Here is a 25,084-nt window from a genome sequence, read left to right as displayed (position 1 = left end):
CTTACCATCTCTGAGGGAACAGCGAGCAGGCGGCAGGGACCATGAACACCAGGCTGGAGAATTAATTAACACACACACACACACACACACACACACACACACACACACACACCTTTATTATGAACTGGAATCTTTGAAAGACAACACAATCTTAACATGGTGATGAATGTGGAGACGAGTAGGTCATTCAAAAGCTACTTACAACACTCCCACCAGCATCACTTGAATTGGTCCATGTAGATATGTGATCCTCTGACAGAGAGAGACACACACACACACACACACATTATATACACACAGAAATGCACATTATCTGCACATTCACATATACCCATTCAGGACGGGAACACCTTTTGGTGTTTTAAGCATTATGTTATATTTTAGCTATTGAAAAATAGCAGATCTATTTTTTTGGAATCGTGAAAATGAGGCGCAAAATCTTTGAATATATATTCTTTCAGAGCGTTTTTAAACTCATATCTTTGCTTCTGGGGGGGGGGGGGGGGGTCCCTGGAACAACATATTTTCAGATGGGGGTTCACAGCCAAAGTGTGTCGAGTCGTTGACGTGAAAAAGGTTGAGCACCACTGACATAGAAACATAGGATTTTCAGAAAACCGTTAGGATTTAGAAGCCATTTTGTTTAGAATCGGCCTCAGGTCTAAATGGATGAATGAATAAAAGCTTATTTTAACACATCTGTATGGTAGAGTATGTTAATAGTACACCAGTAAGACGCCTTAAAGCCATTTTGACCTGAGATTAGATTCTACAATGTCTTCTAAATCCTGAAAGTTTTCTGAAAAACCATATGTTTCTGTGTCAGTGGTTCAGTAGCCTGGAACTCACCTATGCTTTTTATGGCATAGGCAGCTCCCGGCAGGATCCGCCGGCAGAAACTATGCGCAGCTGCTAGACATGAGACTGATTAATTAGAGCGACAGAGAGAGAGAGAGGAGTGTGTGTGTGTGTATATGTGTGCGTGTGTCAATTTAACAAAGGTGCAGACGATCAGAAATCAGCTCAGAGTGAGTGATGTTTGTGCTACTCTATGCCTAAGTGGACTCGGACCCAGACTTTTTTTTTCTCCCTGGAAATAAAAACGTCTGGGTTTCCGAGGCTAGTGGTTCAGTGGTCAGTTTTCCATGTGGACCCCCAGAATTATCTGTACAAGCCCTTACCCGTTGTGAGATATTGCACCCCCCCCCCCCCTTGTGGCCGTGGGGGGGTACTGCGCCCTGGGTGTGTTTTAATTCACTAATAAATTCATTATTAATATATAATTTGTTAAATTGAAAAAAAAGGCTTAGTTAAGACCTCCATATTATTATGGTCAATGCCTGTGTGAAAAGTGGGAGTGATTGGTGCAGGCAGTGAGGAGCTACGGCAGTGTTTCTGACACACATTCAGACACATTCAGACATTTGGTTAATTATAGTATGATGATGATGATGATGATATGGCCGCCGACCCCCATCTGAAAATATGTTGTTCCAGGGACCCTCAGAAGGAAAGATTTTAGTTAAAAACGTTGGCTCTGAAAGAATATATATTCAAAGATTTGTGCCACATTTTCACGATTTTTCAAAAATAGCAGACCTACAAGCTCGTAGCGCGGCACTCAGTGCCGCGCTATAAGCTTGTAGATCTGCTATTTTTCAATAGCTAAAGTATAACATAATCCTTGAAACAACAAAAGGGGTTCCCGCCCAGAATGGGTTAAAGCCAAGGCGAGGAGCGACCGCAGGGCTGAGACATCTCTACCGAAGTCCTGATGTCACTCGCTCATCCGTAGAAGTTTCATTTTAAATTGTCTCATATAAGCATTGTGGTCCAAAAATAAATAAACTGTCTCAGCGATATTAAATGTCCCGAAACACTTATATCAATATCGGCCGCAAACGCAACAGTATATCAATACAACGAAAGCAAGAGAACTTAAAAGAGCAAAGCACACGGAAATGCTTTGCATACTTCATACATGTGGACGTCTCACCTGCATAAACTTATATCTCTCCATCCGTTGCATCATAATGGGAAGGAAAACTGGGGAAGGAATGAGGGAAGGAGATGAAAAGATTGATAGATACTTCGTTAATATCTCCCAACAACCACAGGATACAGGATCGATCTTCGATACGGGAGGCATAATTTGGTTAGACATAGCATTGGTCCGACTGGATTAAGGTTGGTGAGGGGTGTGTTAACACGACCGGATTAAGGTTGGTGAGGGGTGCGTTAAAACGACCGGATTAAAGTTGGTGAGGGGTGTGTTAACACGACCGGATTAAGGTTGGTGAGGGGTGTGTTAACACGACCGGATTAAGGTTGGTGAGGGGTGCGTTAAAACGACCGGATTAAGGTTGGTGAGGGGTGCGTTAAGACGACCGGATTAAGGTTGGTGAGGGGTGCGTTAAGACGACCGGATTAAGGTTGGTGAGGGGTGCGTTAAAACGACCGGATTAAGGTTGGTGAGGGGTGCGTTAAGACGACCGGATTAAGGTTGGTGAGGGGTGCGTTAAGACGACCGGATTAAGGTTGGTGAGGGGTGCATTAAAACGACCGGATTAAGGTTGGTGAGGGGTGCGTTAAAACGACCGGATTAAGGTTGGTGAGGGGTGCGTTAAAACGACCGGATTAAGGTTGGTGAGGGGTGCGTTAAGACGACCGGATTAAGGTTGGTGAGGGGTGCGTTAAGACGACCGGATTAAGGTTGGTGAGGGGTGCGTTAAAACGACCGGATTAAGGTTGGTGAGGGGTGCGTTAAAACAACCGGATTAAGGTTGGTGAGGGGTGCGTTAAAACGACTGGATTAAGGTTGGTGAGGGGTGCGTTAAAACGACCGGATTAAGGTTGGTGAGGGGTGCGTTAAAACGACCGGATTAAGGTTGGTGAGGGGTCCGTTAAGGGTTGGGAGAGGGTTAAGGTTAGGTTTAGGTGTGCTGCCCCGTGGGAGGTTAGGGTTTGAGATATCGGACCAATGGTATGTCTAACCAAAAGCATGCACAAAATATAACGTCATGATAAAACAGGATGAATTCTTCCTACTCATGCCGGGCGCAGCCATCGTGATCCGAGAGACGACCACTTGAGTGATGCCCTTAGCCGCCGCTTTCTACAGAGGAGGAAACAAAATAAAATTTGAGGAACTTCTTTTTTAAATAAATGCTTATTATGGATGTATTTCTGCTTATTATTAGACAGTACAATAAAGACAAACAAAACGGAGCGTGCAAGTGTGAGTGTATGGGTGGATGTAATGCACACTGTACATTTTGCATTTTGAAAGGGGCACCATTTACCGTTTGCCTGAGAGAGATTCAAACCCAAAATATTGTGAGCCCAGCAAATAACACATTCTGTGTGACAAAACGTTTTAATCCGTTTTTAGCAGCACACACCCTCCTGTGCCAGGACGTAATATTACGTTTTTATTCTAAATTGAAAAAATAAATAAATAAAACCTTTTTCTCACTTTCTGAATGTGAATGTGTAAAGATGTACCACACTAGCACGTCGAAGCGGTCTTTCTGACCGATTTTGAGATGGTGGATTTTCTTTGCCCAAGTTCCCCTTGCATGACTTTTTCTAAATGTTCGATTCAAATCATCTGTTTTTTTTCCATCTGAAACGTTTTGTAAATATGATTTTAGGCATACTTCACACCTCCCTCCCGGCTGGAGACGGCCATTGTTCAAGCTAATGGGTCATTTGCATTCCAAATACTGTGTGTTGGTGTGACTGACTGTAGGCTACAAATGTAGGCTACTCACAACATGTAGACTAAATGTTGTTTTAGGTTACAATTTACAATTTACAATTTATATATTCATATATGCGTTTTGCAGAAATAACAATGTCTGACTTTATTTCTCCCGAAACGGAAAAAATATATGGTGAAATATGGTGTGTTGACTGACTGGCGTATTGTTTCCACCAAGCGCATAGCTCAATAGATATAAATAAATGTTGACTATACACGCCATCTTTATAGCATAAATATGTAAGGTGGCGACGATAAAAATAAATCAATTCGGAGGGCACGCTAAAACCGACATTATAGCCTGCTGTGGATGTTCCACAGCCTATTCTGGCATATAAATATCGGCAGCTCTTTCTAATCCGGATCCTGTTTTTTTTTTCTTTCTCCAGGTCGTTTTCAATATACCCTGCAGAAGGCAACCCGTTTGCCGAAACGTTGGAATAATAACGTTTATAGCATCGTGACGAGCTGTGCGACCTCTTTCCTTTCTTAGTCAAAGGCTGTTTTCAATGAAATGACTTGTGTATAATATGAATAAATGCTACATCCTACATTGTGCATACACATTGGGATTTGTCTGTTACAGAACTGAAAGCATTCATCAGCGTGTTTTTCATTCGTGCGATGTCGACATGTGGTTATCCATTGAATCAACTGTGGGCCAAAGAATGGGGAAATGAGATGGTAAAAGGAACAATGTCTCGTGACCAGAGACGAAATGTTTTTATAATCGTCATGGGGGCGCACGCCGCAATGGGGGAAAAAAGTTGTTGTTTTTTTCATTCCACCCTAAACCCAAGCGTTTAGGTTCTAAACACTTATTTGTAACACTCTTTAAACGTGTCACAGTGTTTGTAGATTATAAGAGCATGTTTGTTTAAATGCCATGATTGCAGCACTGAGTCATCTGGTAGGCTACTCCTTTTCATTGTGAACAAGTAGCCTAAGCAGAGTACAGTACTGTACCCTACCTGGAAGGTTAAACAAGATTAGCATTTGAATGCCGGACAAAAAGGTGTTAACGTGCGTTCAGACTTGGATGGTTAGAGCTGCGCGATTACATACAAAGTCAATGCAAAGACGAGAATTGCGCGAACGGGCGCGGCGCGACCTGGCGCGGCACAAACGGGACGAACCGACTAGGCGAATATACTGTATACATATTCAGGTCTAATTCATCATGGGGGCTCGAGCCCCGCCGCCCCCACGGAGTCTACGTCACTGCTCGTTAGGGATGGGTCCGATTTGTCGACAAATCGATTATCGTTAACGGGACCCGAAATCGATAATGAAAATTAATAATCGATAATCGGGGGGAAAAAAAAATATTTTTTAATGAAAATCTGTTGGAAAGGCAATACTGTCATCCAAACAGGACAGGGCTATAGGCTTAAGTGTGCCTGGGATGTGTCTGTGTAGCTGCATGAGGAGTGTGACTCATTGAGTGTGAGTGGAGATTGATTCCAATCAAGATACATGTTTGGAGGATTTAGCAGGTGTTGGGAATTTACCTAATCAGGCCTAGGCTGGGGTTGCTATGGTGATCAATTGGCTCAACACTTTTTTTTCCTTTAAAAAAAAAATATATATTTATTTTTATTTTTATTTGTTTTGGGGGGGGGGGGGGGCTTATCGATTAGTCGATAATTGATTCATATTGAATTATGCTAATCGATTTTCATTTTTGACACATTTACACATCCCTACTGCTCGTTCAAATCCATCATGCGCTACCTGCGCAAGACTCGCCCGCAAAGAAGCAAGACAAGTTTGCGGCAATAACGGATATTTGGAATCAGTTCACAGACAACTGCAAATCTTGCTATGTGCCTGGAGTGAACATCACGGTGGATGAGCAGCTCTTCCCCTCAAAGGCAAGATGTGGGTTTACGCAATACATGGCCAATAAACCAAACCTAAAACAACATTTTAGTCTACATGTTGCGAGTAGCCTACATTTGTAGACACATGAGGAATTAGTTGGAATGTAACATTTAGAAGACAATGGCAAGCCGTCAACGGGTGCAGGGAGAGGTGTGAAGATCATTAGACGAGTGGGGGAGAGAGTGGCCAATCAAATCGCACGAAAAACACGGTCATCTTGACCGGCAGCTATAGAGCGTCGCAGTCCCGCCTCCTACCCTGGACCAGGAAATGATTCTCCGTTCATTTTCCTCATAGACATTTCAGAAAGTATTTATTTAAAGACGTTTACGCCGTGGACAAAGCCAACTCGAGTCGTGACAAATCATGACAACAAACACAATTTTTTGGGCCGAACAAATAATTAGAAAGAAGAAAAAAAACGGCAGGTTACAACACTTTTTTTGTTGTTTTTCTTCTTTGTAATTATTTGTTTGGTCCAAAATATTGTTTGTGTTGTCATGAGTTGTCACGACTGGAGTTGGCTTTGTCCGCGGCGTAACCGTCTTTAAATAAATACTTTAAGAAATGTCTATGGGAAAAATGCATTGGGTTTCATTTCCTGGTCCAGGGTAGGAGGCGGGACTGCGACGCTCTATAGTCATAGTAGTAGGTGAGAAGAGTTCAGACATGCTAGTATTAAGCTATAGGATCCCAATTGGTCGAGTCACGATGGCATCCACCCTTACAAAACATGATTTTAAAATCCACTAAACCCTATTATATTTAAGCTTGCTTACCTTAGATTGGCCCAATTTATTGCCATTCTCATCCGTCACAGCAATGCCATGCAGGATCTCCCTTAAAAGACAGATGCCAGAACAGGGGTTAGAAATGAAAAGAGGCAGAGGAGAATCTCATATTCAGTCGTTTTCTCTCATTGATATTTGCTTCTAATCAGCGTTTCATTTTTGAGGGGCGCCAGCCCCTCCTATACACAGGTTTAATGTGTGTCTTTAGTTCAATGTTTGTTTAGTAAACGCCATTGACAATGAAGGGAAAATGTGCCTCATTACGTCATATTGTCTCTTTATTGTTAATGGCGTTTAACCCATTTTGGGCGGGAACCCCTTTTGGTGTTAGCAATTATGTTATGCTTTAGCTATTGAAAAATAGGTCTGCTATTTTTTGAAGAACGACTGACATAGAAACAGCTTTTTCAGAAAACTGTCAGGATGTAGAAGACATTTTTAGAATCTGATCTCAGGTCAAAATGGGTTAATGTTTGTGTTGGCACCGTTTGTTTTACATGGCTCTTAGTTGTAACACAACTAAATCAAGGAAGCACGCACGTCTCAATCACCTTACCGGGTGCATGGTCGGGGAATTATTAAACATTTAAAAGAGAGAGAGAATGCCAGCACTCACTGAACTGTCCTTTAACCCATTTTTGGGCGGGAACCCCTTTTGGTGTTTTAAACATTGTTATAATTTAGCTATTGAAAAATAGCAGATCTACAGATAGCAGATATACCAGATCGTGGCAGCGGTGGCCGAACGGATAGCGGCGCGGTCTTGATACCGGAAGGTTCCTAGTTCGAATCAGCCGTCCGACACGTTAAAATTACCACCGCTGAAGTGCCCTTTGAACAAGGCATTGAACCACTACGATGAAATGTGTTCTATGAGCAGGGCCTGGCTGGAAACAAGTTCTTGAGCTTAGCCCAGATACCCTGGGTAAATATAGATTTCATTTCATTTCATTTCATTACAAGCTCGTAGCACGCCACCGAGTGGCGCGCTACGAACTTGTAGGTCTGCTATTTTTGAAAAATCGTGAAAATATGCCTCAAACCTTTGAATATATATTATTACAGAGTGAACATTTTAACTCAAATCTTTGCTTCTGGGGAGGTCCCTGGAACAACATATTTGAGATGGGGGGGGGGCGGAGGCATATTACATATAATTTTTGGGGTCTTTGACATGAAATATTGAGAACCACCGATACAGAAACATGAGGTCATTAATTTTATTTCGATGTCAGGTCTTATTATTTCATCACTGGTATTTTATGCGGCAAAGCAGACGTACGCGTTTGGGCCTATGGCCTTCGTCAGCGTTGTATCAAGACAAGAGCAACTTATACAAATATACCGGTGAGAACTGTGACACAGGCAGACTGCTGGAACTCATTTCCGCGCACGCACACACACACACACACACACACACGTTGACCTTTCATCGCTCATGGTCAAAATGTTCCAAAATAGCTCTGCACGCCGCACTAGCTGCCCGACAAAAATGCATCGCACACGTACTACTAGGCAAGAGACAAACAACCTTTTGACCAGGAAAAAAAACCTGACAAAGACCTCACATTGAGACCTTGTTTTCTTGTCTTGTCTCTTGTCTGTAATACATTTCTCCGGAGCACTATGTGTGTGTGTGTGTGTGTGTGTGTGTGTGTGTGTGTGTACACATTTTTCCGTGTATGGAAAAATTTCCAAATTTGTCCATGGCAAATTTTAGATTTTCTTTTTGAGTGGTGCAACCACTCCCTTACGGAGCTATGTGTGTGGGTGGCTGGGTGGGTGGGTGCGTCCGAGCACGAAAACAGCATGGTTGTTTTTCACCACCTGTGCGCAACCAAACACACACACATATTAACTGTATATATGGTGATTTCGGGTGTGCCAGTACAGTTCAGTGGAGGGTACAGTAGAGGTACCCCCACACGGTAACTCTGTCATTTCTCAACCGTTTCGGACACGAGGCGGCTCGCCGGAACCGGGCCGGCAACCTGGGTGCGTTCCTGTGGGTCTGGAACTCCCCCCCGCCCCGTCTCCAGGTTTTCTTCAGAATATGAATAACACTATGGCATATTGTGAGTCTAACTATGTTCTCAAATGTTTTATTTGCAAGGAAAGACACCCTTAACTCTTAGAGTGTACAAATAAATACACTCTCAGAGTTACAGACCTGTTAAGGTCATTCAGGGCTATAGCTCTGTATGCGTTTCTGGTGATATTATCGTCCACTCATTCTGTACGTCCGTGGAAAAAAAATGGAATTCTGACCAGTGTTGTTTTCGTCGACTAAAACTAAAAAAGGAAAAATGTCTACCTTTTTTCACTGACGAAAACTAATTGGAAACTAAATGAAAACTAAGCTAAAACAACGCTGTTGGCGCTGCGTTGTGAGCTTGTAGATCGGCTATTTTCAGCAAATGTAAAAAACAATCATTACGATGGCATCAAGGCCCGTCAGAATACATTTGAGTCGACTAAATCAACTGTAGATTTAGTCGACTAAAACTGGACTAACACTAAAACATTCCAGGTGACTAAAATGTGACTAAAACTAAATGACAAAACTATTCAAGAGACTATGACTAAAACTAAAAATCTAAACGTGATGCCAAAAACAACACTTGATTCGGACAACAATGTCCACCACAATGACCCCTGGGGGAACGTCCCGTTCAGAACGGACACCAGAGATGTTGAAATGTCTGTGGAATAAAATCCACAAAGCAACTCTTTTTCTAAAAGGTAATGTTCAGACTAGCCTCGGAAACACAGACGTTTTTTTTTCCAAGGGAGAAAAAAAAAGTCTGGGTCCGAGTCCACTTCAATTCGGCATAGAGTAGTGCAAACATCTCTCACTCTCTGCTGATTTCTGATCGTCTGCACCTTTGTTAAATTGACACACACGCACACACTCCTCTCTCTCTGTGTCGCTCTAAGTAATTAGTCGCATGTCGCGCAGCTGCGCATAGTTTCTCCCGGCGGATCGTGCCGGGAGCTGCCTATGCCATAAAAAGCATAGGTGAGTTCCAGGCTATGTTCAGACTAGCAGGCCAATGTTATCAGAGTTTTGGCCTAACCAGATTGGAATCAGATTGGTTTTATCAAGCAAAAAAAATCGTGAAAAAGTGGCGCAAATTTGGAATATATATTTCTTCAGAACGAACATTTTTAAATCAAATCTTTGCTTCTGATAAAACGCTGACTGCAGCCATGAGGAACTCACTGTTGTCTCATCATTGGAACGTTGACGCAGTTGGCCGACGCCACCGCTACGAAGGGGACCCAGCGCGCCACCAGGGGGGGGGCTTTCTGCAACCAGAGTGAAATCACAAGACGAGAGAGAAAACATGAGCAAAATAGTTTGACAAATATTTGATCATCCAGCCAGCATGTAGAGGAAAATATGAACAGATTACAATAATAGTATGTTTTAACCCATTTTGAGCGGGAACCCCTTTTGGTGTTTTAAACATTATGTTATAATTTAGCTATTGGAAAACAGCAGATCTACAAGCTCGTAGCGCGCCACGAGCTTGTAGGTCTGCTATTTTTAAAAAATCGTGAAAAAGGTACCTCAAATCTTTGAATATATATTCTTTCAGAGTTTCCGTTTTTTCACTCAAATCTTTGCTTCCGGACGGTCCCTGGAACAACATATTTTCAGATGGGGGGGTCGGCGGCATATTACATATAATTTTTGGGGTCCTTGACATGAAATATTGAGAACCACTGATATAGAAAACATGAGGTTTTTCAGGAAAAAAATACATTTTAAAAAGACATTTTTTAAATTTCGATGTCAGGCCTAAATGGGTTAAAGATAAGATTAACACTTGTTACTGATCCCCCGAGGGGACCATTCTTCAGGAATATTATGGCAACAATAACGTCAGTCAGACTCAAAAGTCTGTCAAGAGTTCACAACCGGCACAAATCATTTCTTATTACTTCATTGTGTGATATATAACACTCTACTTAATTACGTAACCCATTTAGAACCGAGGACAATTCTACAAATGTCTACTAAATCCTGACAGTTTTCTGAAAAACGACTGATATAGAAACATGGGTTTCTATATCAGTCGTTCTCAAACATTTTCATGTCAAGGATCCCCAAAAAAAATGTATTTGGCCGCCGACCCCCATCTGAAAATATTTTGTTCCAGGGACCCCCCCCGCCCCCAGAAGCAAAGATTTGAGTTAAAAAAACATTTGCTCTGAAAGAATATACCAGCTTTGCGCCACATTTTCACGATATTTCTAAAATAGACATTCAGGAGAATTGATTTTTTTTCCCCAGAAGTCTCCTGAACTCGAACGCAGCATTTTTGCATTGAACTAATTTGTTTCGAAATCCATGTCGTTACACCACATCTCCACTAGCTAAAGACTACAGGGTTGCGCCCCTAAAATAGCTGATCTACAAGCTCTCAACGCGTCGCGCTGCGACGCGTTGTGAGCTTGTAGATCTGCTATTTTGGGATTCCAGCCCCTGCCTCTCTAACACTCTCTGCACGTGCCTGATATTGATTGACAATGTGGATCATTTTGTTGGTATTAAAGAGACACAAACAGAAGAATGCACAGGAAACACTGACTGGCCACTGAGTCAATGTCTAAGGCTGTTCCAACCTCTGCTCACTCCTGACCTAATAACTGAGACAACATGACCGCTACAATGACCTTCAAGTCATGCACTGTGTGACCGTGTGTGTGTGTCCGTGTCAGAGCGTGCGTGCGCGCGCGCGCGCGCGCGCGCACGTACGTGTGTGAGTGAGTGAGTGAGACATAGGATTTGAGAAATAGACAAAAACAAAAAAACCCAAAAAAACATTATGGTTCAATCTCATTTTGGGGAGTTACCGTAGGTGTGTACAATCAGGGGGAATTAAATCCTTTTGGTTTAGTATACAAATGAGTTATAGAGCTTTTAAAAAAAAAAGAAATGTAGTTTTTAAAATAAATGTTTTAATGTCATTCATAAAAACCACCATGCTAAAAGATTGACGTCCTCACAAGTAGGCTATAGTATTACAAACGTGTGTGTGTGTGTGTGTGTGTGTGTTTCTTCAGGTACGTGCAGAGTGTGTTAGAGAGACAGGGGCCGAAATCCCATAAGAGGGCACTTTTGGACGAAAATAGCTGATCTACAAGCTCACAACGCGTCACGCTGCGACGCGTTGAGAGCTTGTAGATCAGCTCTTTTCGGGGCGCAACCCAGCACTCTTTAGCTAGTGGAGATGCGGTGTGTAACGACATGGATTTCTAAATACATTTGTTCAACGCAAAATGCTACGTTCCAAGTTCAGGAATTCTCCTGAATGCTGCCTTCCGGCGTGGCATGGAAAGGACCTCATTCAACATAGTAAACGCTGCATTCGTGGTCTGGAGAGGGGCAGTTGTTTTACAGACGGGTAAAAGGGCAGGGGCTGAAGCCCCCTTTGATGTCTATGTGTGCACGTCCCCATGTGTTTGTGTGTGCGTTGCGTGCGTTTTACCTTTGTGTAGAGGTTAAGTCCCACCGCTGTTGCTAAGGCCGTGCTGGTTGCAGTAGCGTACGCTATTCCGATCTGCCTAAACGATGAAAGAAATACTTCAAAATGCTTTCTAAATAACGACCTACTTGATCACACTACAGCGTCACACACAAAAGCATCAAAAGTAGCAGATCTACAAGCTCAAAACGTGGCGCGAAGTGACACGTTTTGAGCTTGTAGATCTGCTACTTTTAAATTAGAAAACTGGAAAGGATTGGAACAGTTTTGGACATTTCAGGTTTCCGACCCGGCAGAGATGATATATATATATATATATTTTTTTTTTTTCCTTCATATCACATGAAAGCAGGGAATCATAGCTTCAAATTGACATATTGGTTGTTCAGTTTGACCCACCAGTTTTGGAGATATGGCTGATAAGAGTGATGTCTAGCAGAGAAACAGCGAGTTGAGAAAACAGGCCGGAAAGGTTCACTTCTGTGGACTCTAACATTACACCTAGCGACATGTTTAAGCATTTATTTCATATTTACTTTCACACTTATTTCAGACATGTTCTAGTATGTGAAGAGTCTGCCTGTGCTCATTTTGGATAAAAAATAAATAAATTCAGTTTTTCTGCTCTGGTGAAAAGCTGGAGGTTGCACGATGGCAGGCCCTCATATATATATGAAATGTCAATACGTTTGTTTCTTTCCAATAACGTCATGAAAAATACACAAAATACACAATACACAAACGTCTCTGCATCGCTTCCCGTTTGAAACGGCGCTGTGCAGAAATCTAGTTTCCACCTCAAAGAGACCATTATTACTACATTATTAAGTGGGACGTCGTGGCGAATATCACATTTAAAACCCATAAACATCTTGTCGATATTCCTTTTCACTGGGTGGGTGGGGTGCATCTCGAAGGTTTCTTTCAGCCCGGCTAACATCCTGCTCTTAGTCCTGTAAGGCTCATTAATGGGATGATGAAGAACACCTGAGGCTCTCTTACTTGGGCGTGATGGGAGAGGCAGCGTTGCGGTTGGTGTAGTTCACCAGAGCATTGAAGGACTGGTTGACCCACTGCCAGAACACCACCGCTGGGACTGTCCTAACACACACACACACACACACACACACACACACACAGCAGAGAGAGTGAGGGGCAGGTAGGTAGGGTTGGGGGATTTTTCGGGATTTTATCGGTTCCGGTTCCTTAACCCATTTAGGCCAGACATCGAAATTTAAATAATGTTTTCTAAAATCATGACAGTTTTCTGAAATACCTATGTTTCTATATCAGTGGTGCTCAATATTTCATGTCAAGAACCCAAAAATTTTTATGTAATATGCCGCCGACCCCCGTCTGAAAACATGTTGTTCCAGGGACCCCCCCAGAAGCAAAGATTTGAGTTAAAAACATTCGCTCTGAAAGAATATATATTCAAAGATTTGTGCCAGATTTTCACAATTTTTTAAAAATAGCAAGAGTGCCGCGCTACGAGCTTGTAGATCTGCTATTTTCCAAAAGCTAAAGTAGAACAGAATGCTTAAAACACCAAAAGGGGTTCCCGCCCAGAATGGGATAAAATGAAAATGACACATACAGTACAGTAGGCTGCATGATTCTCGATACAGACTTCATCATACACATCAAATAATGCCCTAGGACGTTGAAAACACGGGTGTATATACACCCGCTTTGAATGGTATAATCACCAATATGTTCTTATCAAGACCAATCAATGGAATGTTATCAACCTATAATCAACAGCATGTTCTTATCAAGACCAATCAATGGAATGTTATCAACCTTTATTACATGGCTTGGTTGAATGCTTGATTCTGATTGGTCAATCGCTTAATTCAGCGGTGAATTATGTGTCGATAATGACCGCTCCGCTGTACAACTGACCGCTGCCTAATCAAACCCTCTGAGCACCAGCTGCGCGGCTGCGCCCCGCTTGATTTAATGCTGTTTTCAACATGACAGCCATGTAAACACACACACACACACACTAGTGACACACAATGTCATTTACAGCTAAACATTAACATTGCTCTTAAAAATGTTTTTGAAAACATTTGAGCGAGAAATAGACGAAGCAGTACCCGAAAATGGATTCTATTTGATCAACTCACTTCCTTGTTTTCCGACAGTGCTCCAGCCCTGCAGCTGCAGACGCAGCCAGCGCGAACTTATGGAATACTTTTTTTGTTGTGTTTTGGGTCAATGTATTAATTTATGTTAGTTAGCCATGTAATAAGCGGGATAATATCTGGCTAGGTGGTCATTGTCGGGAGATAATTCACCTTCCGAGGTGGTTAAACTCCCTGTCGGTGAATTATCTCCCGACAATGACCACCTAGCCAGATATTATCCCTTACATAATCACCAGTTATGTTCTTATCAAGACCATTCAATGCAGGCAGGATGGACATTTCCACATACTGCCTACCGCTGAGTAGGCGACTAGGAAATGGGGAAGTGAAATTGCTGCCACCGAAGCGAAAACATCGTGGATCATCAGACTTACATGGTCGGTTAAGACTGATATAGGCAGGGTTAAGGGAATTATGAATTATTAAGACCGAGGTTAGGGTTAGCTGTTACGGTTAGTAATAATCGGACAACGTCACGTCGGACAATGGCTGTAAACAACGTCAGTAAAATGTCCATGTTGGCTGCATTGAATGGTGGCAAGACCCACCGTTGCAACATTACAACCATTTATATTTGAATTAATTAAAACTTTTTTTTTCTGTTCTTTTTTCACCTAAACATCATCATTGGTGTTCATTGTTTATTCTTGCAATGCCATTGGTCATGATATTTGCATATAAATACCCCCCACAGAAATTCACACAACTTAAAAATCTCTGGACTCTGAACAATTTTTAACCTTTGACCTTTAACCTTTAACCCTGAAAATAGTAAGTAAAAGGACTAATATATATATTTGTTGTGATCATTAGAATGTCTAGAACATGTTTTATCGATAATTGTGAAAGATATCCCCCAAATGTAAATTATTCATTTATTATTATTATTTTAATAATTATTACAAATGTGCATAACATTTGCATAACACGTGTTTTTTTTTTCTTCTTTTTTTTTTACATATTTTCCTCTGCTTAGTACCAGTAGTACAAAGTAGTAGTAAGGTTGAAATCTCTCTTTTTTTTAAAGTAGAAATATATCCGGGCTTTGAAGGGACATACCGGTAGAACTGCAGCATGAACCCAGTGATGGCCATGCCTCCTGGGACCTGGAAGGACATGTTATACATACCGGTAGAACTGCAGCATGAACCCAGTGATGGCCATGCCTCCTGGGACCTGGAAGGACATGTTATACATACCGGTAGAACTGCAGCATGAACCCAGTGATGGCCATGCCTCCGGGGACCTGGAAGGACATGTTATACATACCTGTAGAACTGCAGCATGAACCCAGTGATGGCCATGCCTCCTGGGACCTGGAAGGACATGTTATACATACCTGTAGAACTGCAGCATGAACCCAGTGATGGCCATGCCGCCAGGGGACCTGGAAGGACATGTTATACATACCTGTAGAACTGCAGCATGCACCCAGTGATGGCCATGCCTCCGGGGACCTGGAAGGACATGTTATACATACCTGTAGAACTGCAGCATGAACCCAGTGATGGCCATGCCGCCAGGGGACCTGGAAGGACATGTTATACATACCTGTAGAACTGCAGCATGCACCCAGTGATGGCCATGCCTCCGGGGACCTGGAAGGACATGTTATACATACCTGTAGAACTGCAGCATGAACCCAGTGATGGCCATGCCTCCTGGGACCTGGAAGGACATGTTATACATACCTGTAGAACTGCAGCATGAACCCAGTGATGGCCATGCCTCCGGGGACCTGGAAGGACATGTTATACATACCTGTAGAACTGCAGCATGAACCCAGTGATGGCCATGCCTCCTGGGACCTGGAAGGACATGTTATACATACCTGTAGAACTGCAGCATGAACCCAGTGATGGCCATGCCGCCAGGGGACCTGGAAGGACATGTTATACATACCTGTAGAACTGCAGCATGCACCCAGTGATGGCCATGCCTCCGGGGACCTGGAAGGACATGTTATACATACCTGTAGAACTGCAGCATGAACCCAGTGATGGCCATGCCGCCAGGGGACCTGGAAGGACATGTTATACATACCTGTAGAACTGCAGCATGCACCCAGTGATGGCCATGCCTCCGGGGACCTGGAAGGACATGTTATACATACCTGTAGAACTGCAGCATGAACCCAGTGATGGCCATGCCTCCTGGGACCTGGAAGGACATGTTATACATACCTGTAGAACTGCAGCATGAACCCAGTGATGGCCATGCCTCCGGGGACCTGGAAGGACATGTTATACATACCTGTAGAACTGCAGCATGAACCCAGTGATGGCCATGCCTCCAGGGGACCTGGAAGGACATGTTATACATACCTGTAGAACTGCAGCATGAACCCAGTGATGGCCATGCCTCCAGGGGACCTAGAAGGACATGTTATACATACCTGTAGAACTGCAGCATGAACCCAGTGATGGCCATGCCTCCTGGGACCTGGAAGGACATGTTATACATACCTGTAGAACTGCAGCATGAACCCAGTGATGGCCATGCCTCCTGGGGACCTGGAAGGACATGTTATACATACCTGTAGAACTGCAGCATGAACCCAGTGATGGCCATGCCTCCTGGGACCTGGAAGGACATGTTATACATACCTGTAGAACTGCAGCATGAACCCAGTGATGGCCATGCCTCCTGGGACCTGGAAGGACATGTTATACATACCTGTAGAACTGCAGCATGAACCCAGTGATGGCCATGCCTCCTGGGACCTGGAAGGACATGTTATACATACCTGTAGAACTGCAGCATGAACCCAGTGATGGCCATGCCTCCGGGGACCTGGAAGGACATGCGTCCGATGAGGTTCATGCGGTCTCCCGTGTCCGGGTGGAAGGCTGAGTCGTACAGCTTCTTGGCGTAGTGGAGCTGTTCCTCTGTGGTGCCCGGGGGGAGGGAGCCCGCCCTGCACACAGCACACAAGACAACACACACACACACACACAATCATTTTTTTTATTTTCTATTTTTTTATATAGTTGTGAGCGTGTAGATCCGATCAGCTATTTTTCGGTGCACGACACACGAGTATAAATCATGTTTGACTCTTAATTCCAACCCCTAAAAAAAACCCTAATGTCCAATCCTAATCCTAAACCCAACCTGAATCTTTTACCAATTGTAAACTTATCTTTAACCCATTTTGACCTGAGATCAGATTCTAAAAATGTCTGTTTGAAAATGACAGTTTTCTCAAAAAGCTATATTTCTATGTCAGTCGTTCTTCAATTTTTCAAAAATAGCAGACCTACAAGCTCGTAGCGCGGCACTTGGTGGCGCGCTATGAGCTTGTAGATCTGCTATTTTTCAAAAGCTAAAGGGGTTCCCGCCCAAAATGGGTTAAAAGTATTTTCAACCGTGAAACACATTCAGACAATGTAATTTAATTCTGTGTATATTTAAATTATTTGTTATCATCTGCCAAATGCAAATTTTGCCTAAAAGACAAATATTTACACACAAAAAAAATAATAATAATGAATTGCAATTTGTTTTACAATAATGAATTGTCAACTAAAATGTCATGATCGTGAGATTCGCGACAACCCTATATAGGCCTGTGTGACAAACCCGTTGGTCCTTAGTTGAATGGAAGCTACCCTGGAGCGAACCACTGAGAAACACTCATGGGTGATTTATACTTAAGTCATGGTGTGCCAGACAGTGTCACGCACCGGGAATAATGTCGCGCTACCAGATCTGCAGTTTTTTTTTGGTATAACGGACCCTCTAGACTCGCATGATGAAATAGCTGTCAGTAACAGCCAGGTGACACGTGATAAACCAACCAGATCTCACCCAAACACAGTGAAATAACAACAGGGATTGGATTCCGTACATACACTATTAGAAAACCCCCAAATCTGTACAGATTCACACTGAAATTCTTCCCATAGAGTAGACCGCCCTATAGTTTTAGACCACAACGGAGGGGCGCCGCCTCGAGTAAACTCTAAGCCACGAGAGCCGCCCACCACCGAGCAAGCCTAAAGCGAGCAGAGTTTCCGTGGCGAACGTTGCGACGTCCGATTGAGCCGCCTCAGCCCCGTCCGCGTTGCAACCCGACAGGCATGGAATGGTAAAGAATGTCGTGGGGAGCGAATCTGCCCCAACTGAGATAATGGGGTGAAAGCCACGCCTCCGCCGCGGTCAAAACAGCAGTGTAATATGCACAGATTCTGGGGGTTTTCTAGTAGTGTAGTGCATGTACGAAGTGACCAATCTGTGTTATTTCACCGTGGTTGGGTAGACGCAAATGTGTGAAGTTGGTGTGTGTGAGTTTTGTGTCTGGCAGTGTTGATTTTCTTCTTTTTTTGCCAGATCAGTGTCCTTGTGGTTAGAGTGTCCGCCCTGGGACTGGGAGGCTGGGGTTCAATCCCCAGTCGGGTCATACCAAAGACTCTAAAAAAAATGGGACCCAGTGCCTCCCTGCTTGACACTCAGCATGATACTAGCATCATGTCCAGGAGGTGTACTTGTACATCAAGCTGCCTCACGCTACAGAAACAGGAGATAGGCTCCTGACCTATGGGCCTCATGGCTCGGCAAGGCTACTTACTTAGTGTTGATTTTGTCGACTAGAACTAAGACGAAAGTTTTTCGTCAACTACCTTTTTTCCCACTGACGAAAACTAAACGGAAACTAAATAAAAACTAAGCTATGATGACTAAAACTAAGACTAAATATACTGACAATTGCGACAAATAAAAACGAGACTAAAATGTTAGGAAGGGACTAGTGGACAAGAGATCCAGTATGAGATTTTACAATATTTGTTGCATGCTGAAAATAGCCGTGCGACGCGTTGTGACCTTGTAGATCGGCTATTTTCAGCAAGTGTAAAATCACTCATTACGACGGCATCAAGGCCCGCCAAAATACATTTTAGTCGCCTAAATCAACTGTAGATTAGGTCGACTAGAATCTTATGACATTTAGTCGACTAAAATTCCGGGTGACTAAAATGTGACTGAAACTAAACGAAAACTATTCAAGAGACTTGAAATTTGCTGCCAAAAACAACACTGGTGTGTGTGCGTGCGTGCGTGCGCGTGCATGTGTGCGTGCGCACGTGCGTGTGCGTGCATATGCATATCCACATGTCTGTACACTATAAACTTCACAGAGGCCGGTGACTTGTGGATTGTTTACTGTGTGTGTGTCTGGTGTAACTGCAGCTCTCTACCAGGGCTTTGGCCTCGTCCAGGCGCTGGCGTGTGTGTGTGTGTGTGTGTGTGTGTGTGTGTGTGTGTGTGTGTGTGTGTGTGGTGTACCTGCAGCTCTCTACCAGGGCTTTGGCCTCGTCCAGGCGCTGGGGTGTGTGTGTGTGTGTGTGTGTGTGTGTGTGTGTGTGTGTGTGTGTGTGTGTGTGTGTGTGTGTGTGTGTGTGTGTGTGTGTGTGTGTGTGTGTGTGTGTGTGTGTGTGTGTGTGTGTGTGTGCGCGTGGTGTGTCTGGTGTACCTGCAGCTCTCTACCAGGGCTTTGGCCTCGTCCAGGCGCTGGTCCGACAGGGCCACTGTTCTCCAGTCGGTGATGTTGGCAAAGTGCTTCAGCCGGCCCATGAACGTGGACTGGTCCCATCGTGGTGCGTCGATGTCAAACGGACTCATGGTGGCTTTTCCTTTAATGTCCTTTTACAGTCTCAATAATATGATATTAAACAATGAAGCTCGATATACGGTATAGTCGAGCAAGTCCAGGCCTTGGAAGCTAGCCTCGGGTTAAGTCCTGCTCAACTGCTATGATCCCCGCCTGAGACAAAAACAAAACAAAACAAAAGCAAAGTTATGCCAGTATTACAAATACAACAAAGAGGCTGCGGTGTTGGAACTGGTAAAAAAAAGGAAATTCTTTAGCGGAATTGTAATCGCTTTCAATGACCATGATGCAATGTCCCCCTCCAGCGATAAATAAACCTAACTAATCCCTGCCTCTGCTGTCCCTGGTTCACCCCCTTATCTAAACCAGTCTAGCCCGGTTAGAGCCCATACAAATTTAATAGATCTCTAACTAGAGAGGCCTCGGGGAAAACTAGCACCTTTTAACTCGACCATATCTATAGGCTGGCTGTGTGCGTGCGTGCGTGCGACTGCGTGCGTGCGTGTCAGTGCAACGTCTAAGAATTTAGGCTAAAAGTTGCGACACAATAAAACACACAAAGGCCCCTCGTGTGACCCTGTCCGTCCCACCCGCCCACATTCTCAAGGGAGAAATTAGCCTTTAGAATCATTGCCTTACATATTATATCATCTACCAGTTTTAATAGCCCCACACGGGCTCAGAGCAGCTTGATCCGAGAGCACGGGCCGGCATTCCTTTCTCGAACTGACTAAATAAATAAATAGCCCCAAAGAAAGGAACAGCAGCTGGCCTGGCTGGGCCGCAAACGCAACAGTCTGTTGCTACATATATTTAGCAGTGAATCGAAGTGTCCACAGTGTCCTCCTGACCAGTCTGTCCATCGGTGATCCGACGATTTTCACTCCAAATGACTAATTAATTTTGCATCTTTGTGATAGGCCTAACCCTAAACATTCTCCCCGCACGCACGCACGCACGCACGCACGCACGCACGCATGCACGCTCACAGCGCAACGCGTTGTGAGGTTGTAGATGCAACCAATTGTAAAATGACTTATACTGGATCTCTTGTCCACTAGTCCCTTCCTAACATTTTAGTTTCATTTTTATTTGTTGACAATATATTTAGTCATAGTTTTAGCCATCATGGCTTAGTTTTTAATGTAGTTGTCGTCAGTGAAAAAAGGTAGTCGACGAACATTTTTTGTCATAGTTTTAGTCGACGAAAACAACACAACACACCTGTCCATTTGGTTCCACTTGCAAATGTACACTCTCTGAGTTTCAGGCCCGTACGGCTCTATTTGGAGTTTTGGACCCCTGGTAGGCCTCAAAGGCTCAAACAAATGTACAGAACAATGCACTGATATTATTTTTGCACCTTAATGTCTAAAATGTCATGGTGCAATGTCCATGCAGTGCATGCACCTTATACTGTAACATACCTTATACTTGACCATACTGTAACAGCTGGACAAGTATATGCCATGTGTATTATATCTCTGCTGTCGGAAAGGAAACCGAAAATGTTCATTTTTAAAACAGAGCAATACAGCCTCATCAAAGTTGGTGTTAACTTTATGAGAGGGGGAGAGGTTAGCTGCTTTAGCAGACATTTTGAGGGTCCAATGGAGTTAAGGTTTTGTCCAAAGCACTTTTTACTACTTTCCATTGGTTCAATATTTTCGAAACAACACACAGACATAAAAGGGTGTTCAATAGCACTCAATAATGGAGTTATGAGGTTTCCTCCCAGCAACGATATGTAGAATTAGATAAGATATATTTTGTATTTTTCTTTCTCTTTGCTCTCCAATGCTGCCCGATCAGGTGAAAGAATATGGAATGAGATCAGGATCAGGAGGTTCAGTCTACTCTAGACCAAGCTTGAACCTTGGCCTGGCATGGCCTGGTTTGGCCTGGTTTGGGCTAGGCTGGGCTGGGCTGGCTTATACCGGGTTGTTGGGTGCAGCTGCATGTATGCCGGGGCTGCGGTTTGTTTACGAAAGCCTGGTCAAGGTCTGTGGCAGCATGGAGGGAAAACACTGGACACAAGCCAGCTTTGTAAAAAAAAGAAATGCCCCTTATAGAGTCAACTTCAAGACATTATGATGATTAACAGATTTATGATTGACTAATGTGAGTGGATGAATATGCAAAAATATAAATGAAATTACTATTGGGTTAAAAGGGTGTAGAATGAAGGGGAGGGGGGGTTATGGTGACGAGGAGGAGTAGACCGAAATAGAACGATTAGGTTACACGCTTTGGAGAATGAGGGGCTGGTTCTTTTAATCATGATAAGTCCCAAAAGCTTGACAAACTGGATCTCTAGAACACACAGTCACGCACACGTGCGTTCATCAACACAAAGGAAGAACAGAAGTAATATGGTAATCCTACTGTAGGAGGCATGTTTGTAATGCATGCATATTAATATTACACTGTAGGACTCCTGTACAGTATATGCATGCACAGTTTGCACATATGTGATGCCCTGACCTGACAAATGTAAAATCACCTGGATTACCTGGACTGCTCTACATCAGTGGTTCTAAAAAAAACAAAAACAAAACTCTTCATTTCAAGGCTCCAACATAACCCTGAGAGTGTACAAGTGGAACCAAATGGACCCTTATAGTTACAATACATAGACATGTAAAGCCAAGGGTCCATTTGGAACCGCCTTTAAGAAACCCTGCACCCCACTTTGAGAACTAGATGCTAGATGCCCCACATGATTTTTTGGTCCCCAGATGACAGTGAAGTGACCATTTAAAGACTTTAAAGACCATTTTAATTGGCCAAATAATATTTAAAAAAAAGGAGATATGTTGTGGGGGAAAATAGCCAATCCACAAGCTCACAACACATCGCATTGCGAAGCGTTGTGAGCTTGTAGATCTGCTGTTTTCACACACCCACTGCTCTGGTCTACAGTATGGCAGTATGGGTGGCATGCTGGCATCACCCCCCTTGCAGCAACAAGTCACGTGTTGTGGTTTCTTTCTGTCCTGAGTCACATCACATCCACTCTGATCAAAAAGTGTGTCAGACATTTATTTAAACATTGCTTGCTTGGCAGGCTAGTCGACACAAGAATAGTGATGCAACAACTTACAAGCCAAGTTACTCGTGGCCGCTGTGTATGGCTGGCTGCAACAATATTATGACATGACATTGTAAACCATGCATTTGATTTATGGATATAATATTAGACAAGCCAAGTGCATGTGAAACAAAGGAAGTAAATACATACCTTTGGGGGGTTGCTCGACCAGTATACAGTGAAGAGAAAGGCTGTCAAGTTACAATAATATCACATTTGGCCGTGCTGGTGTGTGTGGCACTACTACTACCCCGCGTCACCAGCACTGTCTGCTGCCAGATCTGGCGAGAGAAACAAGCCGACCGAGCCAACAAGACATGCGAATCCCTTGACTCCTTCAAAACCGCTCTCAAATGGCACCTAAAATCCCCCACCCACCCCCTTTTTTCCCCTATATGTTTTTTCCACCCTTTTTACCTCCTCTATGATGATTTCCTGTTTTTGGCTATATAGAAGTGTATATTTGTACGTCTCTAAAATGTTATGATGAATTGAAAAAGGTGGACCCTATTGTAAACAAGGTTCCGTCCACAGTTAACAGTGTTGTGTTGAGTTGTGCTTGAAATGTACTGTAATTCTCCAAACTGTTAATAAATACTTCAATCAATCAATCAATCAATCAATCAACCAACCATTTCTACGAAAACAAGCACACACAACACATCTTTAATCTATTTTATATATATTTTGGAAAGATGTTTAAATACACAAATCTTGAATTTCCAATTAGGTGCCTGTTGACATACATATATATATTATATATTTTTTTTCAATCAACTACCAATATTTACAACCAACTATACAGAAAAACAAGTCCAAAGTCGCTTATAATAAGCAGACATGGCAACACTAGTCCCCAGCGCCTGTGGAAAGCCTGGTGTTCATGCAGCGTAATCCGGTCTACAGCGCCTCCTACTGGATCCGGTCATTTACACGCACACACACATGCAAGACAGGTTTCCGTATCCTGTCCAGAACCAGACCGGATCAGCAACCTGCAAATCGACTTGATCCCATAGGGGAGGAGCTGCTGTCCAATCACAAACCAGGGAAGCTCTGCTGTTGGCCAATCAGATGTCTGGGGCAGCTCCGGGCCTGATATATTACTCCCTCGTAGGACGGTGTCGCTCGTAAAAATAAAAATCACACCCGTGTGAACTGAGTGGTGTAAGGTTTTATATAGCATGATCAGCTGTGGTCTGACGTAATGTCTTTTCGGTGGTACAGCCACTCTGTTGGAGCAGAGTGGCTTTTTTTTTAATATCAATTTTATGTTGTTTCATTTCATGTGAATGGAAAGTATCGTCTTCTGATGTTCTTTTCCTTGAAAATGATCTGTGACCATGCAGTTGATTCAGCTGGGGTGTTTGTCAGCCTAATCAGCTATGAGCTGTGGTCTGGTCAGGAGGGTCCGGCTGGGGTCTGGTCAGGAGGGTCTGTCTTGGCAAAGAGCAGCCGTGATCTAATATTCTCTTGGTGTTGGACAAGACTTTGTCTTGCGTCTCGTCTATTGGGCTTCCCACCGTCTTTAAAATCTTTGGCTTCAAGGGTCTCAAAGACTGAATGGCCTTCAGGTCTGATTCTGCTAGGGTCGTCTTCTGATTTATGTTGGGTCGTCAATTTTATGTTGTTTCATTTTATGTGAATGGAAAGTATCGTCTTCTGATGTTCTTTTCCTTGAAAATGATCTGTGACCATGCAGTTGATTCAGCTGGGGTGTTTGTCTGGTGTACGGAATTATATAACGTAAGATATTATATAGCCTAATCAGCTATGAGCTGTGGTCTGGTCAGGAGGGTCTGGCTGGGGTCTGGTCAGGAGGGTCTGTCTTGGTAAAGAGCAGCCGTGATCTAATATTCTCTTGGTGTTGAACAAGACTTTGTCTTGCGTCTCGTCTATTGGGCTTCCCACCGTCTTTAAAGATCTTTGGTTTCAAAGGTCTCAAAGAATGAATGGCCTTCAGGTCTGATTCTGGTAGGGTCGTCTTCGGGTCTGGTCAGGAGGGTCTGTCTCGGCAAAGAGCAGCCGTGATCTAATATTCTCTTGGTGTTGGACAAAACTTTGTCTTGCATCTCGTCTATTGGGCTTCCCACCGTCTTTAAAGATCTTTGGCTAGGTAGGGTCGTCTTCTGATGTGATGATTTGTGACCATGAAGTTGATTCAGCTGGAGTTTTTGTCCGATGTGAGGTATTATATAAGGTAAGGTATTATATAGCCTGATCAGCTCTGATCTGACGTAATGAAATCACACCCGGATGTGATTTCACAACTGGCTTTTTTTGTGCAGAAAAAATG

At 43.4% G+C, this 25,084-nt stretch overlaps 1 protein-coding gene across 2 annotated transcripts in view; it reads right to left on the bottom strand.

Moving 5' to 3' along the window:
• Nucleotides 1-23,135, bottom strand: part of sfxn2 (sideroflexin 2) — a 28,729-nt gene extending 5,594 nt beyond the window's left edge. For both annotated transcript variants that reach the window (XM_079532280.1, XM_079532279.1), the window contains exons 1-11: nt 22,939-23,135; nt 19,560-19,850; nt 16,833-17,003; nt 12,936-13,034; nt 11,937-12,012; nt 9,662-9,747; nt 6,427-6,487; nt 3,049-3,115; nt 1,997-2,046; nt 203-252; nt 6-53 (exon numbers count right to left, since the gene is read on the bottom strand). In XM_079532280.1, coding sequence (XP_079388406.1) covers nt 6-53; nt 203-252; nt 1,997-2,046; nt 3,049-3,115; nt 6,427-6,487; nt 9,662-9,747; nt 11,937-12,012; nt 12,936-13,034; nt 16,833-17,003; nt 19,560-19,708 — 857 coding nt within the window. In that variant the 5' untranslated portion in view covers nt 19,709-19,850; nt 22,939-23,135. The remainder of the gene's footprint in view (nt 1-5; nt 54-202; nt 253-1,996; nt 2,047-3,048; nt 3,116-6,426; nt 6,488-9,661; nt 9,748-11,936; nt 12,013-12,935; nt 13,035-16,832; nt 17,004-19,559; nt 19,851-22,938) is intronic.
• Nucleotides 23,136-25,084: the final 1,949 nt, after the last annotated feature.

Source organism: Electrona antarctica (assembly GCF_951216825.1).
Source record: "Electrona antarctica genome assembly, contig: scaffold_26, whole genome shotgun sequence".
Lineage (NCBI taxonomy): Eukaryota > Metazoa > Chordata > Actinopteri > Myctophiformes > Myctophidae > Electrona > Electrona antarctica.
Note: the sequence above shows the minus strand (reverse complement) of the source record. Positions and strands in the feature narration are given on the sequence as shown.